The sequence below is a fragment of the Malaclemys terrapin genome, chromosome 2 (genome assembly GCF_027887155.1).
Source record: "Malaclemys terrapin pileata isolate rMalTer1 chromosome 2, rMalTer1.hap1, whole genome shotgun sequence".
NCBI classification, from domain to species: domain Eukaryota; kingdom Metazoa; phylum Chordata; order Testudines; family Emydidae; genus Malaclemys; species Malaclemys terrapin.
The window spans coordinates 207715231-207731165 of NC_071506.1; the positions used below are offsets into that span (position 1 = coordinate 207715231).

Sequence of the window (15935 nt, forward strand, 5' to 3'; positions counted from 1 at the left end):
CCCTTTAAAAAAAGTTGGCTCTTAAAGATATAAGTAATTGAATGTTTAAGTTACAGGCGTAAAACTGAATTCTAAATAAGGTAAAGTAATGCAATCGTCAAGGGGAAAGGATTATTTTAAAGAGATAGTCACTGGTTAATAGCATAGGCCTGTTTGCTGCAATTCTGGCTAATAGAAGGTCAGTCATATCCCTCAACAGAAATGTGCACAATCTTTTATTCCCCTGTTTATCCAAAACCTCTTTTTCATGGCGATTTAAGAGGTCTTCCTGCCCTGTAGGAAAAATAGGGTAGCAGCATATCTGTAAATAAACCTCCCCCTACCATATAGGTAGTTGATTATATTATGAAAAAAACACTATGTTTTAAAATTCATGGTAATTTTAGATCCTTTTATTCTTATTTTGTTGCAAAACTGTTTTTGTCATAAATTCCCATTAATGAAAAATGTTGAAGTAAAACAAGGCACATCAAGCTCCATATAAATGGCCAAAACACTCTCCGACAGCTGCCTTCCTCCCAGAGTTTTTCCTTATAGTCTTTGCATATAGATAACTGGTTCTTGAGTGAGGACATACCTCATTCTCTGCCCTCTTCACACCATCTTCTGAATTATATTTCCGGAGGAAACCACACTGGCACTTTGTTCACTGGCCAACATCCAGAAAACAAAATCTTACTACATTGGATTCCATGTTGAAGTGGACACTTATCAAACAGCAGTATTTAGCTTTCTTGTGGAGTTGGTAGCATTCACTGCATAGAGAATAAGAAATACTGCAATGCCACAAAAAAATTAGCCACTATGATTGTACAGTTTTTAAGGACAATGACCATACAAATTTGATTAATTCACAACATTTTAAGTTAAAAGGAGGATGAAACTTTTACTGGATACATTTCTAATGCACTTTACAAACCAATGGAGATATCATGCTCTGCAGTGGATGGGGTGTATGTGGAGCTAAACCGTTCTAATTTATCACCATGAAGAGCTGGACAGTGTTTGCAGAGGTAGATTGCAATGTCTTTTTGGAAAAAGGTATAAAGATATTTCCTAAACTTTTCACCAGCGAAGCCATAGATCACGGGGTTGATACAACAGTGGAACATTGCAATAGCTTCTGTCACTTGGATTGCTATCTCCAGCTGACTGCTGCCCTCACAGGTATTTAGGGAAAATGAATCTTGAAACGTGTATATGAGAACAACAATGTTGTATGGTGTCCAGAAGATAAAATAAACAATCATTAGGATAAAAATAAGCCTGACTGCCTTATGTTTTTTCTCATTCCTACGTCTCAGTAATATTTTTATAATTTCTATGTAGCAGAAGATCATAATGACAAATGGAATGACAAGTCCCAGGATGTTCATCTTTAAAATCAGGAATTGCCTCCATTCTTTTTCATAATTTGATGGATAATGAGAGCTGCAAGTCCAGCGAGGACCTTCCTTTTGAACACTATGAAATATAAACCCTGGAAGAGAGGCTAATATTGCAATACCCCAAATGACAACACTTGTGAGGATGCCATAGGTAACTGTCCTAGCTTTTAAAGCAAACACTGCATGGACAATGGCCAGATATCTATCTATTGTCAAAAGTATTATGAAAAACATTCCACTGTAGAAGCCAGCAAAATAGACCCCTGAAAGAATTTTACACATTGCATTTCCAAAATCCCACTCACGTGCTATGTAGTAAGCCCAAAATGGCAGGGAAAAAATAAAAAGCAAATCAGAAATTGCCAGATTCAGCAGATAGATGTCAGTCATGCTTCTCAGCTTCTTGTATTTTATCAGGATCAGCACAACGAGCACATTGCCCACCAGGCCAAATATCAGCACCAAGGAATAAAGCGGTGGCACAAAGTGGGATGCAAATTGTTTGACATTATTTGAACATGGTGCTGCATCAAACTGTTCATAGTAATACGTTGTTGTCTGTATCTCCATCTCCGGTTCACTGGTGGAAGTGTTCATTTTGCACTGGCCTAAGAATGAAGAAATGGATGATTATTTACAGGGTACTGTATAGTATCACAGTGAAACACAGGAATGAAATACATTGTATTATATAATCATATGTTTGTACCAGCCATTAAAATGTACTGTGCGTGTTGATTTTCACTTTAGAATACCCTTTGCTGTAAGCAGGATAACTGCTGATGTTAAGAGGTAAAAACAAAATTGCAGATCACGTTAACAACTAATTTAGAATTAACTTGCTGTTTGAACTTGCTAAATATTGTTTCCCACTTGTACTATGTATGAGAAGTGTTTGTCTTCAGTAAACCATGTGGCACCATAACACAGGTGAAAACTAATTGCCGACTAACTAATAGCAGAGGCAGCTAGTTCCGAGCTGGGATGCTAGGAAGGTGGAATAAGTGGTTTTCAGAAGTGTTAGAATGAACCAAAAAGAGCGCAACAGAAAAGAAGAGAAAACAGTAAATATTTTACAGCTTTCTGAACCACATTCAGATATCACTAGCCCACATCAAAGCAATAAGCCACGAGTGTGTGCGCACTGGTAGGCTCTGGGTGCAGAACATCTAAGTGGCATTCCACAGGCAAAAATGTGCAAAATATTGTTTGTTGAAAATTATTTGTCTACTTCTAATGCTTATTCTTTCAACAAGTTCTTAAATTTCTCATGTAAAAGGACTTCTCTGTACTTCCGTATTTGGTTTCCATTGGCTCAGGAAAAAATAAGGGCCTGGCACTAGGGTCCATTTATCCCACTATGGCAATATAAAGTGGCCTTAATATCAATGTAAATTTATACCCAATTTTATAGTATCAGAGTGGATTAAAGGGGCCCTTGTGTAAATGAGAATAAGGCCTGTACTCTTTAGTTAAGAAAATTGTTCCTCTTTGTCTTTAGGACTTATTTTCATTTACACCCAGGTGACTTTAAACTGCTGTTGTCATGCAAAGAAGCCTTGAAGAAAGTGAGTATATATATATATATATATATACTTTAAGGACCTTTTACATCATCAGAGCAATGTCAAGTGGCCTTTCTGTAAATGAGAATCAGGCTCTCTTTTTGTTCTTGTTTTTGTGATAATCTCCTTGTATACAACTAATAGCTGATTTACCTGTTAACTGGGAAAATGTGGAAGAGGAGACTAGACAACCAGAACCTATGCTGTGGAGATTAGACAACCAGAACCTCTCTTGCAGTTCAGAACAAATCCAAACAGTGAAAAATGTTTATATGTAGACTTTGAATGAAAACCGATCACTGTTCTCTAGCATCCAAGGAATATTCACCATGTTGTGCTCAGCTGCTAACCTGCAAGAGAATTTACAATATATAAATTGATATTCAAACTCCTCCCTGAATGACATCTAATTATTTAGAAATGATCATATTTTCTGTGCCATATTCTTGTATTTTAAATCTTTTGTTTAAAAAAATACTCTTACAATGTCCATTTTGAATGTATCCATAGTTAGGATTGATTATCTTGTTCTAATTACTGGATTCTGCTGACATTTAATACTAGATTATAGTGAGCCACTTGATTTAAGATTTTATTTCGTCTTATTGCAATGGCCTTTTGCCTGAATGCTAACATGTTATTCCTTCAATATCAGAAATGCCTACTCTCTGGGGTATGAAAGTTAGTTGGAGTTAATGATTTAATAGATCTTTTCCATTAGTAACACCAGAGCTAGGAAAACTGTTAGCAGCTGTTTGAAAATTATTTGTGAACAAGTTTTGCTATTTAAATATATTTAAATAAATAAATAATATTTGTTATTGAAAAATATTCAAAAGTTTTATACAAAATATTTCAACCTATGGATTTTTCATGAATTATTCACTACGAGTATAGCTTTGAATATTCATTATTTATAATTAAGGATTCGTACTGTGCAATTGGTCACGTAAGTCAGATGATATTGTTTCCTGTCCTTGCTCAGATGACTGCAACTTTTCTAAACAGGAGGGTTTGACTAAGGCCTTTCCATTGTGTACTGTGGTGTGGATGCATCTACACCAGTTTCTGTGAACGTTCTTGCAAACCAAACAACTCATACAAATGTTTACAGAAAACAAATTTAAAGGTTGTAAATACTGAGGCATCTTTCATGATTGAGCAAAGGCTACAAACATTCTTGCCTTGTAGCGTTTTGAATGACTGTACTATATTTGAGAAAAGACAGAAGTTTTGGGTGTGATGTTTACCACCTCATCTGCAATGACAGTTTCAGTGGAGGAGCAAAGTACACAAAACTCTCGGTGGTGATAGTTAATACTGCACACATCTTTTGTTGTGTTTTCCCTGCTAGGTTGGAATTCAGCTTTGTGGCTGTACAATCTTTCAGGAGGTGATTTGCTGCACAGTTCCCCAGTGACGTTGTGGCACCATCTGCGTGCATCAAGAGGAACTCTTCATTCAGTGCTTAATTCATGTCCCTGTCTCGCTGATGGTTAAACATTGTACAGCCTCTGGTTTGCTTGGCCTGTTTAACCAAAAATATATTACTTACAAATAAATCCCACAATAAAAGAACATTAAGGCTGCAAAGTCTTGCACTGCAAAGTCAGGAAATGTCAGAATGAAGGTTGCCTGTTAGTTAACGCACTCAGCTACAAAGTGGCTCATAGAACTCAGAGCCCTAAGGTAGGTCTGTGACATACTGGGGCACAATCCAGATTAATGAGTAGCTGTGTCACTCCTGCCTGTAACCTGGGGTGCCCTTTTCAATACCTTGCTACTGTAGCCACTGAACTGGACTGCTCACAAACAGCCACCAGCATGTAAATCACTCACAGGCATGTCTATTTCTGCTGCAGCCAGTCAGCCGCACCTTGGCTCTTACCAGCTTTAAAGATTACCCCAGGCTGACCCCAACACACTCCCAGTCCCAGATTTCCCCCCAGAAATGTATGTCCTGTATTGCCCAGTGCTCTCCTGGATAGTACAACTATATTAAGTCAATTATTCCTCTAAGGGAATAATATCCCAATTTATTACCTTAAATAGTTATCCAGACACTTTAATTTAAACACACTGGATTAGATAAAACAGTAAAACAAATTTATTAACTACAAAGAGAGAGATTTTAAGTGAGTACAAGTAATAAGGCATAAAATAGTTACAAGAAAAATAATAATAATAATAAAGATAAAATGCTTACTGGTATCTACTTAAGAAACAATACTATACTTATCATTTAATACGTGGCCCCATGTTTTATTTATTGTGCACCGTCCAAGCCCTGCATTGAACACATAATTAATAATTTCCTAAGACTTTTTATGGTGCTCATCACTAGACCATCTGAGTGCCTCGCAAACAGTAATAGGTTTATCTTCAAAACATCTCTTTGAGGTAAAGGATATTATCCTCATTTTACAAATGAGGAACTCAGACATAGAAAGATTAAGATAAATAATATCCACTCATTTTGTGTGCTGAATTTGAGATCTTTAGGGCTGATTTTTCAGACCATTTAGCAATATGTAACACTTCAAAGCAGAGCTCCCATTGATTTCAGTTGCAGTTGTGTGTGCTCAGCACTTCTGCAAATCAGATCCTGGGGTCTCAAGCTGGGTACCCAGAAAAAAAAAACACACTTAGTGATCTCTTGTGAAAAGTCTGATTTATGTGACTTGTCAAGAATCCCATAAGAACACTGTGGCAGAACTGTCTGTAAGATATAATCAGAAGAACATTGTGACCATGCCTTTGTTCTGAACGTGTCATTTCATTTCAGAAGCTTCAGTGTTTCCTATTCTCATGATGCTTTACAATTGATGTTCGTAATGTGAAATCCAAAATCGTTCTGTGTGTAAGTCCAATGGACCCATTCAGGCTTCTTCATGCAGAGCTAGCCTACCATTCAAGAGATCTGAGTTTTCACGTGTCTTAGTTTCTGAGCATACTGATGAGATGAGTTTCCAGGGGTTCCATAATAGTGCTCACAGATAAATTTGCTAATAGGGTGAGTTTTGAGGGTGCCCTGTGCCTGAGCTTGCTAGTAGGAGCTTTCAGGGTCCCCTATACCTGAATTTGCTGGCAAGGCAAAAGAGTAAATTTTGAGGGTTGCCCTTACCCCCAAAATTACTATGCGCCAACATTTTCTTATTTATTTTTTTAAAAAGAATTCCTTCAGCCCTTTGGTTTCCCCCCCAACCAGCTTCAGTGATAATGAGGATGTGGGACAATCACCTCAATTGTCTCTCTCCTCAATCTGCATTCAAGGATGACTGATGAGTTTGAAAGAGTTGGATGAATCTCCAAACATTCACCAGACTGAGATAACAGGTGGGAATAAGTTTTGAGATCCCATTTTTGTAGCTGAGGGGCGTCTACTGCTTCAGGTAGAAAAGCAGGATTGGGTGACCCAGAGCACTGAATGGCACATTAAGAAACTTAAGGCTCTGAGCTGAAGCCTAATGAAGTCAATAGGAGCTTGTCCATTAACTTCCGTGAACTATATATTTCCACCAAATGAAGAGGGGCTACTTCTCTTGTAGCTTTTTGTGCTAAACTCTACCATAGTCACCTGTTTTTCCACAATTGCAGCAGAATCAGGCTCTCTTCTTCTCAATATGTGAAGAGGCTGATAGATGGCAATCTCATGTAGCTTTTCTCTTATGAACTACTACATAGAACAAAAATCTAACACCAAACAAACCAACAAAAACTGACATATGAAACGTTCTGCTTTTAGGCTGCTGGTGTCAAAATTTGTTCTATGCAGTGTTCTTGTAGCCAAGTCGGTCCAGGATATTAGAGTGACAGAAGTTGGTCCAATAAAATATATTACCTGACCCACCTTGTATCAAAATTTAGTAGAAATGTTCCCTAATTCAGAATCCAATTTTGTCTGCCTCAGCATTTTATTATACTTTGTGTACAGTTGCTCTCACTTTAAAGTCTGTCAGGGTTGTCTACAGAAGCGACTCTACTGAAGCATGCAGGATAACCAGAGCCTGTCTGCCATGAAAAGAGATAAACCATTGAGAAGTAAAGGAGAAGGGGGGCAGAAATCAAGTACTTGGGAGAAAGTTCCATCCCCCAACACCAATCTTAAAATCTGTCTGGAAAATTTCACTATGTGAAGACCCTGTTTAGTAGGGATGATAATGTCCATCTCTGAGGGATGTCTCTCAGCCTGTTTTGTGTTTAGAGATAGCTCTGTTGTGAGAACGCATTGGTGACAGTTCCCCTTCTCTGGATCATGTAACCTTCATATGGTGGAGATTCAGAGGGTATGTTTTTTGAGGAAATTTTGACAAAAGCAGAGCTCTAGTATCAAGATCCTTCTCATAAGAACATAAGAATGGCTCTACTGGGTCAGACCAAAGGTCCATCTAGCCCAGTATCCTGTCTTCTGAAATTGGCCAATGCCAGATTCCCCAGGAGGAATGAACAGAACAGATAATCATCAAGTGATCCATTCCATGTTGCTCATTTCCAGCTTCTGGCAAACAGACACTAAGGACACCATCCCTGCCCATCCTGGCTAATAGCCATTTATGGACCTATGCTCCATGAATTTATCTAGTTCTTTTTTTTACCCTGTTATAGTCTTGGCCTTCACAACATCCTCTGGCAAAGAGTTCCACAGGTTGACTGTGCGTTGTGTGAAGAAATACTTACTTTTGTTTGTTTTAAACCTGCTGCCTATTAATTTCATTTGGTGACCCCTGGTTCTTGTGTTATGAGAAGGAGTAAATAACACTTCCTTATTTAATTTCTCCACACCAGTAATAATTTTATAGACCTCAATCATATCCCCCCTTAGTTGTCTTTTTTACAAGCTGAAAAGTCCCAGTCTTATCAATCTCTCCTCATACGGAAGCTGTTCCATACCCCTAATCATTTTTGTTGCCCTTTTCTCTCAAACACTGTCTCCAAGGCTAAACCACAACTGCTTCTATCTTATATGCAAATCAAATGTGGGTGAGTAGACAAATGCATGCAATAAAGCAGTTATTTTCAACCTGTGGTCCGCAGACTTCGTCTAAGATTTTCCTCCATCTGAAATTTTTAGGGGTCCACAAATGAAAAAAACTTGAAAACCACTGCAATAAAGTATCAACTTTTTGCAATGAGTACAAAACTAGAAACATATTCTCTAAAATACCTGCAGGAAATGTATTCCTCTCATCCAAACAGACATTCTTAGTTAAGAAAGATTCCAAGGAGTAGGATCTTCTAAACAAATTGCAAAGGAAATCACTATTTGCATGTATTTTTTAAGAAATTGAGTCTAATAATTATTTCTGCTTGTGTACATTCAGAGAAGAAGAGTGTTCAGCTCTTGAAAAGAGGTCTGTCTGCTTGTCACTTAACAGTAAACCAGGGATGCATATTTTAGGCATCTTTAGGAAATGCTGCCTGCAGAATCATCCCCAAAGAAACCCATATTCTCGCACAGTTAGTTCCCACAGACTTTTGGGGAGATGGTTCTACAGAAGACAGCTATCTTCCTGGCTTCTTCCCCTCCTGCTCTCCACCCACCTGCTGAAACTGCAGAGCTATTGATGGGGAAGCCTGCAGGGTACTTTTTGCTGGGGGGTAAAATGTGAATTTTGTCATTGTTGTTCATCTTCCCACACACCTTCCACACATATAGGCCACTTTTGCTGGGTATTGTTGCAGTTTCTGACTTGTCTGTGTACATGGTGGGTGGCTAGATGGTTTAGACGTCAATCTAGTTAAAGCTTCAGACCTTGAAGAAGGGGACTTGTCACCAGCTTTTACCCCTTCAAGGCCTGGAAACATCCTTGCACTCAGCATTTTCAAAAGTTCATCAACTCTGTAGTTTGGCTTTCACTGTGTCCACTTCCAATTGATCTGTCATCTTGTCATGTGGAATTCATTAACAAAAATACTTTCAGCATATGCTTCGCTACATGAAATAGAAAGTATGTAAGAACCTAGTTTTTTTTCCAAATTCTTGAAGTTTCTGTTTCCAGTTGGGTTTGTCATCTTGAAAATTAAAGTATTTCTCTTCCATACTTGTCCAATCTAGAAACTCTGGAGACAAAATGACTTTAGATTGTACAAAATTCTTCATATAACTCATCCATGTCAGTAACCTTATCAGTTTTGCATGCTTCAGCTTCGGGAAACTCTTCAAAGGAATACTTTTGCCAATAAGACAGTTTCTTGTGCACACTGTTTTCACTGAGGTTATATCTATTTTGTAAATAATTTTGAGCTCGCTGTTAAAAAAAAGCAGAACCTCTGTTTCACACTTCCTTCATTCACTTTCACTGAGATTCTTTAGTTTGAAAGTCACAACATAACCACAAATGTTTTCATTTATTCTGCATTTTAGTTTCTTGTCTACACTGGATATCAATTTAAACAATGAAGTTACTGTGAATGAGTTTGACTCCAGAGCTTTAGTAGTGTCTGAATATTTTTAGAGCACGGCTCAAGAAGAAACAGTACAATTCAGCAATTTCATTCCAAAACTATCCCATATTACTCTAGGCCATTCATATGTCTCCAAAGATTGAAAGTGACTTGTAAGCTCTTTCCAACACATTGCTACTGAGTTAATAGCAGGTACAAGTGACAGCCAATGTGTGACTACATGACATAGAATTTTACTGTGTTCTACTCCAGCAAATTCGCAAAACTCTTTAAGCTGATGAATTCTTGGTGAGTGAATGTTAAAATGGCTGTAAACTTTTAAAACTAGGTTTTGTACATCAATGTTGAGTTTGGTTCCTGCACATCTTGAGCTGTTGTGTGTGATGAGCTGAACAATGGGCAGCAAGAAGATCATGGTTTTTCTCTTTCAATTTTTGTAAAACACTGTTAAATATAGAAAAATTAACATTTGTACTGTCTGTCTCCTCTTAGCATCTATTAAGCAGCTAAGAGGAGAAATTAAAGAGGGTAGGACTTTTCAGCTTGGAAAAGAGGAGACTAAGGGGGGGATATGATAGAGGTATATAAAATCATGAGTGGTGTGGAGAAAGTAAATAAGGAAAAGTTATTTACTTCTTCCCATAATATAAGAACGAGGGGCCACCAAATGAAATTAATGGGCAGCAGGTTTAAAACAAATAAAAGGAAGTTCTTCTTCACACAGCACACAGTCAACCTGTGGAACTCCTTGCCTGAGGAGGTTGTGAAGGCTAGGACTATAACAGGGTTTAAAAGAGAACTAGATAAATTCATGGAGGTTAATGACTATTAATGGCTATTAGGATGGGTAAGGAATGGTGTCCCTAGCCTCTGTTTGTCAGAGGGTGGAGATGGATGACAGGAGAGAGATCACTTGATCACTACCTGTTAGGTTCACTCTCTCTGGGGCACCTGGCGTTGGCCACTGTCGGCAGGGAGGATACTGGGTTGGATGGACCTTTGGTCTGACCCAGTATGGCAGTTCTTATGTTCTGTTTGGTATAGTATGGTATGGTGCTATATGACTAGCAGATATTTCCCAAGTTGTGCATTTGGGGACACTTGAAGCAAGAGGGTCTCAGAATTGCAGGCCTGACTGACTCAGTTATGGCATCACAGCTCGTTGCTCAAGGAGCACGCTGCATTTGAAACTAAGTTGATTTACATTTCCAAAGGTGGTTTGGTCAAAACCTCCTCACAGCAGTTAGTGAGAATGAATGTTGCAACTCTACACGAGAACAAAGCCATATAAGAGGGTGGAGTTTCCCTCATCAGCAGTGCTAGCTCAGAGAACAAAAACACACACCCAAGTTTTCCTTCCCTTTTCAGGGTCCAAACACAAGGCTTCCCCTTGCCAATGGATAAATAAGTAAAACAAGTGGAGGCCCCTTTTTAACAGGTGATGGTGTTCTTTGATTTAAGGTGCAATGTTCACGTGACTGATGATTTGGATGAGGTCTGGAGATGGGGGGGAGAATTTACCTTTAGCAAATCTTAATTGTTATTGTGGTTAAGTCTGTCAAGGGCAGCTAGAGCTTTGCACGGATGCACTTTCGGGTGGAGTTTGTGTAAGCCCCAAATCTAAATGAAATCAAATACTGAGCCACCCTCTTCGCAGACGTTGGAAGGAGATGATGGTTGGTTCCTCCCAGCAGGTGTGGCTCAATATCTCTGCCCTGGATTTAAGGGAGTAACTCTCTGGGCAGAAGGAGCACTAGGAATCTCCGCAGGGAAACCCATAGGACCAGCCAACCTTGGGGAGAAAGCAAGGGTCACCCTTCTCTTGCTCTATTTGTGTTACCAATTGGAAGGTCACACACTTTATATCCTGTGTAGGCCAGGCATGTTCACCCACTAGGGGATCCTCGTATCCCTCCATTTCCCACCCTGAAATTCCCCGAGTGCCACCATCCCATCCCCAGGACTGACCTTAAGTGTTTTGTTGCTCAGGGAGATAAATGTTTTCAGCGCCTCTACACAAGGGACATGTGCATTCATACAAAACTTGTCGATTTGGCACCTCCAAATGTTGGTGTCCAGGATGGCTGCCCTGCCCATCCACCCCTAAGCTGGCCCTACCCATCCCCCTCTATTTCCAGGACTCCCTACAGCTCCCCAAATTTCCCTCTGCCAAGGGTTATGTGTGCCCCCTTCTCCCCAGGGCCGGCTCCAGGCACCAGCATTCCAAGTAGGTGCTTGGGGCAGCAATCTGCAAGGGGCGACCCCCAAGCAGCGCACCGAATTGGTGCCGTGGACGGCGGGGGCAGTCCATGTGCCGTTAGGGCAGCACGCGTGTTTCCGTGGCGGCGGCAATTCGGCGGCAGCTTCTATGTTCAGTTGCCCGCAGCTGCAATTCAGCGGTTTCTGTGTTCCGGCTGAAGACAGAAGCTGCCGCCAAATTGCTGCCGCTACGGAAACGTGTGCGCCACCCTAACAGCACATGGACTGCCCCCGCCATCTGGGGCAGCAATTCAGCGCATTGCTTGGGGCAGCAAAAACAGTAGAGCCGGCCCTGCTTCTCCCTTCCCTCTTATTCACACCTTCCCACTCACCAGGGTTCTGTGTGCCATGCCCCCTTCCCCCAGACAAGGTCCTCCAATCCCCCCACCAGGGGTTCTGTGCCCTCAATCCTCCCTTCTTCAAATACCCCCTTCACACTCATGCTACAGGCTCTGTCTACCCGCCCATTCTCATCCTTAAATCCAATGCTGGGGGCTTATGGGACTCCTTCCCCTCCCATACCAGGGGCTATGTGCATTCCCCTATTTCCCTCTCCCTCCACTCCATTATTTGTCTTCTTTCTGTCTGTGAGAGGACAAGTAGAGATGAGATGTTGTATTATTCAGAAAATGTTAATGGTGCCAACCAAGCAGTTGTTTGGTCTATAGCCAGTTGCAGAAGTGCTTGAAGCTGTGGATCTGCTAAACAGCAGTTATCCCATGTGTCCCTCATTCCCCCTCCCCTTTCAGTTTTCTGATTTTCCCCAAAACCAACAGAGCTCTGGCCATTGATGTCTAGAACATTGCCTGAAATTTTGCAAGTAATCAGATGTGGAGCTCAAAAGTTATAGTGTTACAGACATAAATGCTTTTGAGTTGAGTATAATGCCAATAAAACCCAAGGGAATGGAGTAAGTGTGAACTACATTCTGTTCAGAGCAGGGTGAAATTACTACTCCAGTTTCTAAGGTATAAGCCAAGCCCCAATTCCCCTTCCTGGAATTTAATCAGCACAACACAAGTCTTTTCTAGAGGTCAATCTTCCTTTAGACAATACTGGCCTCTTCCTTTCTATACATGACAGCTGAGCCCTGAACATTGAGACCCAGCGCATCTGCTCTCAAATCACTTACCTCTTGCCAGTATGGTTCCATATCCCTGAATATTTGGCAGGAAAATGATAGGTTTGGCCCTACCTGGATGAAACCCGGCTTTGCCCTTAGGTGACTTCCAAGACCCAGATGCTTTATATTCCTCACTAAAAGCAAAATGATATTCTTGCAAAAATTGCAAGTTCCTGAGCCTTTTTGCTGTTAAATACAAATAGTTGATTTAAAGGATCACAATCAAAAGATCATGTTTTTCCTTACATTGTAGCTTCCCATTTAAAAAAAGTGGAACATTAACTATCAGTATAGCGAGACCACACAATATTAATTCCACACATAGCCAAGATGCTAGTTGTAACCAACTTTCCAAAAATGCATTGTTTTGGCATCAACATGTCCTATATTCTCAACATATTCAGAAAAACACACATATAATACTTTTTATTCCTATAGCAGAGTGCCTGTGAAAGCGTTGTTCAAACATCGATGAATTAAGCTTCACAGTACAGTAGAACCTCAGAGTTACGAACACGTTGGGAATGGAGGCTGTTTGTAACTCTGAACAAAACGTTACGGTTGTTCTTTCAAAAGTTTACACCTGAACATTGACTTACTATAGCTTTGAAACTTTACTATGCAGAAGAAAAATGCTGCTTTTAACCATCTTAATTTAAATGAAACAAGCACAGAAACAGTTTCCTTACCTTGTCAAAGCTTTGTTTTAAACTTTCCCTTTTTTTAGTAGTTTATGTTTAACACAGAACTGTGCTGTATTTGCTGCTTTTTTGTCTCTGCTGCTGCTTGATTGTGTACTTCCAGTTCCAAATGAGCTGCGTGGTTGACCAGTCAGTTTGTAACTCTGATGTTCGTAACTCTGAGGTTCTACAGTAGCACAGTGGGTAAGAGAAACCAGGGCACAAAGAGATGAAGTGAATTCCTCAAGGGCACCAAGCAAGTCTGTGACAGAGGTGGTAATAGGACTCAGCACTCCAGAGGCCAGTCCTGTGCTTTAATTACTAGGCTCTACTTCCTCCCATATGACCGATTCAAAGAAAATCAGATTGGAGCAATTCAAAAAGTTCTAAAGAATTTAACAGGTCCTGCAGTCACAACCGTTTCAGAGTGGGATGATATATATAAAAAGCGGGATAATGCTCTACACCAGAGATTCTCTATCCTGGGGTTCACAGCCCCAGATGTCAGAGGGTCATGACCACCCTGCCCTTCCTATTTTGCTAATGAGGAAGGTGGGTCTCAGTACCAAAAAGGAGAACCACTGCTCTATCCTATATAACTACAACTGCTAATTTACAATGGAATTGCACATTATATGAAAGCAGGGCTTACACCAAGTGTTTGTACTGCAAGATCCAGTGCAGTTTTTCTGGACCACTCCTGCCACAGATTTTAATTCTCTCTAAGCAATAGAGAGCCTCTTTACATGTGGTGATAAGATGTTAAATGGTACAGCTTCAGCATAGTGCAATAGGAGTTGCAAGCTCAGATCGTGGCATGCGATAAAACTGATACCCTTAGATCAGATATGAAGGATTTTATGTTTAATGTGCTCCTGTTCTTAGATGAAGCCATCTTCAAATCAAAGTTTTCCAGAAACAGTTTCAAAACAAAAATCCGGAGTTGTTTTTAATATAATGTTGGTCAGAGATTTTTCAACAAGACTTCTCCTGTTTGTCCTGATGGCTTTGGGCAGCATCTCATTCCACTGCATTCCCAACTAGCTCAATCCCCATCTTGTTTCCTACCTGGTTTCCTGCTCAAATGGTTCTGAAAGGCTGCATCCCTTGCTTCATTACACCATCATTAGTATTAATTCTTAATCATTTACCATACCTTTTCACTTAATACATGACAGAGAGAGAGAGAGAGAGAGAGAGAGAGAAGATAGATACTCACTGATTTATCAGGCTTCTTATGGAAAATAACTGTATCTCCGTTTTTGTGACCAGAAGAGTGATTAACCCTGTCTCCTTCTTCACAAACTAGGAAACATGGAGCTTCCTGTGTCAAGAGAATTCTGCTGCATCTCAGATGTTTTGCAAGCATTATTACAATAAGTGAAGGAACAGTTCTTCTTTTCTAAAAATGGACCTTCAACAAACAGTTCCATCTAGAACTTATTGGAGACCTTACAGCTCTGAATTCTGACAGTGCATGTTAATTGCATAATTGAGGGATTAAGGCTCCAATTCTGCAGATTCACTAGCCCAGTTATGTCACAACTGGATTGTGGACAGTCAGATTTAGTGGACAGAGCATGAGTCAGGCAAAGCTGGGTACCAGAGGATCAGAGACCGAGATGGGTCAGAGACCGAGATGGGCCAGAGAACAAACCAAGAGTCAGGTATCAGGAGGCAGGCAGGGTCAGAATCCAGAGTCTGGGATCTTTCACACACACGGTCTGAAGCAAGGCAGCCTACACTGTTGCTCAGACAACTCTCTAGCATGGCTTCCTGGCTTATGAACCAGTGCCAGCCAATCAGTGGGATGCAATGAGCTGCCACTCAGGTCCAGCTGAGCGATACTTCCTGCTGGGGCCAGCCTCACAGGGTCCTCCCATAGGAGGTGTCAGTGCCCCCCCTCCCCGGTTCCCAGTTCTAGCCCTGTAGGTTCTTATATCAACTTCTCCTTCATGTCCCTCTTTGGGGTGGTGCAAGTTCAGGCATGTCTGGGGGAGCCTTGTGAAATTTCTCCACCAGGTTAGTGGTGTGGATATGTAAGGCAGGCTCCCAAGCATGCTTCTCAGGGCTGTAAATTTCCCAGTCCATCAGATAATACAGTTGGCCATGTACCCATTAGGATTTGAGGGTGACATTCCTTTTAATGGACCTGGATTTCAACTGGAGGAGGTGGTCATGTGGTTTAGTCAGGGAAGGGGATCTCTGTGTAAGGCTTCAGAAGAGAAACATGGAAAACTGTGTGTATTTTGAAAGACGGGGGAAGCTTGAGTTTCAATATAATCAAATTATTCTGCTGGAATATTGGGAAGGATCCCAGGAACCCATGGTCCAATTTGCAGCAAGGTCTTGGTCTGTAGGTGTTTGGCAGAGAAGCATACCTACTGTAAATACTGGAGCTTCTTGTCACCAACAGTTTACATGCCTCTTGTAGGTCTTCTTAGCCTCTAAGTGGTTCTTGAGTTCTTATTGAATCAGAGCCAATCGGTGATGGCAGGGTTTGGGGAGACTACTG

General features: G+C 40.6%; 1 protein-coding gene across 4 annotated transcripts; it reads right to left on the minus strand.

The window, feature by feature from the left end:
- Window positions 1-377: 377 nt before the first annotated feature.
- On the minus strand, window positions 378-14700 carry LOC128831903 (C-C chemokine receptor type 5-like). Of its 4 annotated transcripts, none has more exons than XM_054018781.1 (3): window positions 14640-14699; window positions 3107-3303; window positions 378-1996 (listed from the first exon to the last, which is right to left on the minus strand). In XM_054018781.1, exon 3 carries the CDS (start codon window positions 1983-1985, stop codon window positions 912-914), a length of 1074 nt encoding a protein of 357 aa, XP_053874756.1. In that variant the 5' UTR covers window positions 1986-1996; window positions 3107-3303; window positions 14640-14699; the 3' UTR covers window positions 378-911. The 4 variants fall into 4 exon arrangements, with proteins under 4 accessions (XP_053874756.1, XP_053874755.1, XP_053874758.1 ...); XM_054018780.1 differs by lacking the exon at window positions 14640-14699 and adding an exon at window positions 13430-13840; XM_054018783.1 differs by lacking the exon at window positions 3107-3303 and having other exon boundaries at window positions 14640-14700.
- Between the last annotated feature and the right edge of the window lie 1235 nt (window positions 14701-15935).

Excerpts from the sequence above, each read along its gene's own strand:
- LOC128831903 (XM_054018783.1), bottom strand. The coding sequence starts at position 1,985 with ATGAACACTTCCACCAGTGAACCGGAGATGGAGATACAGACAACAACG.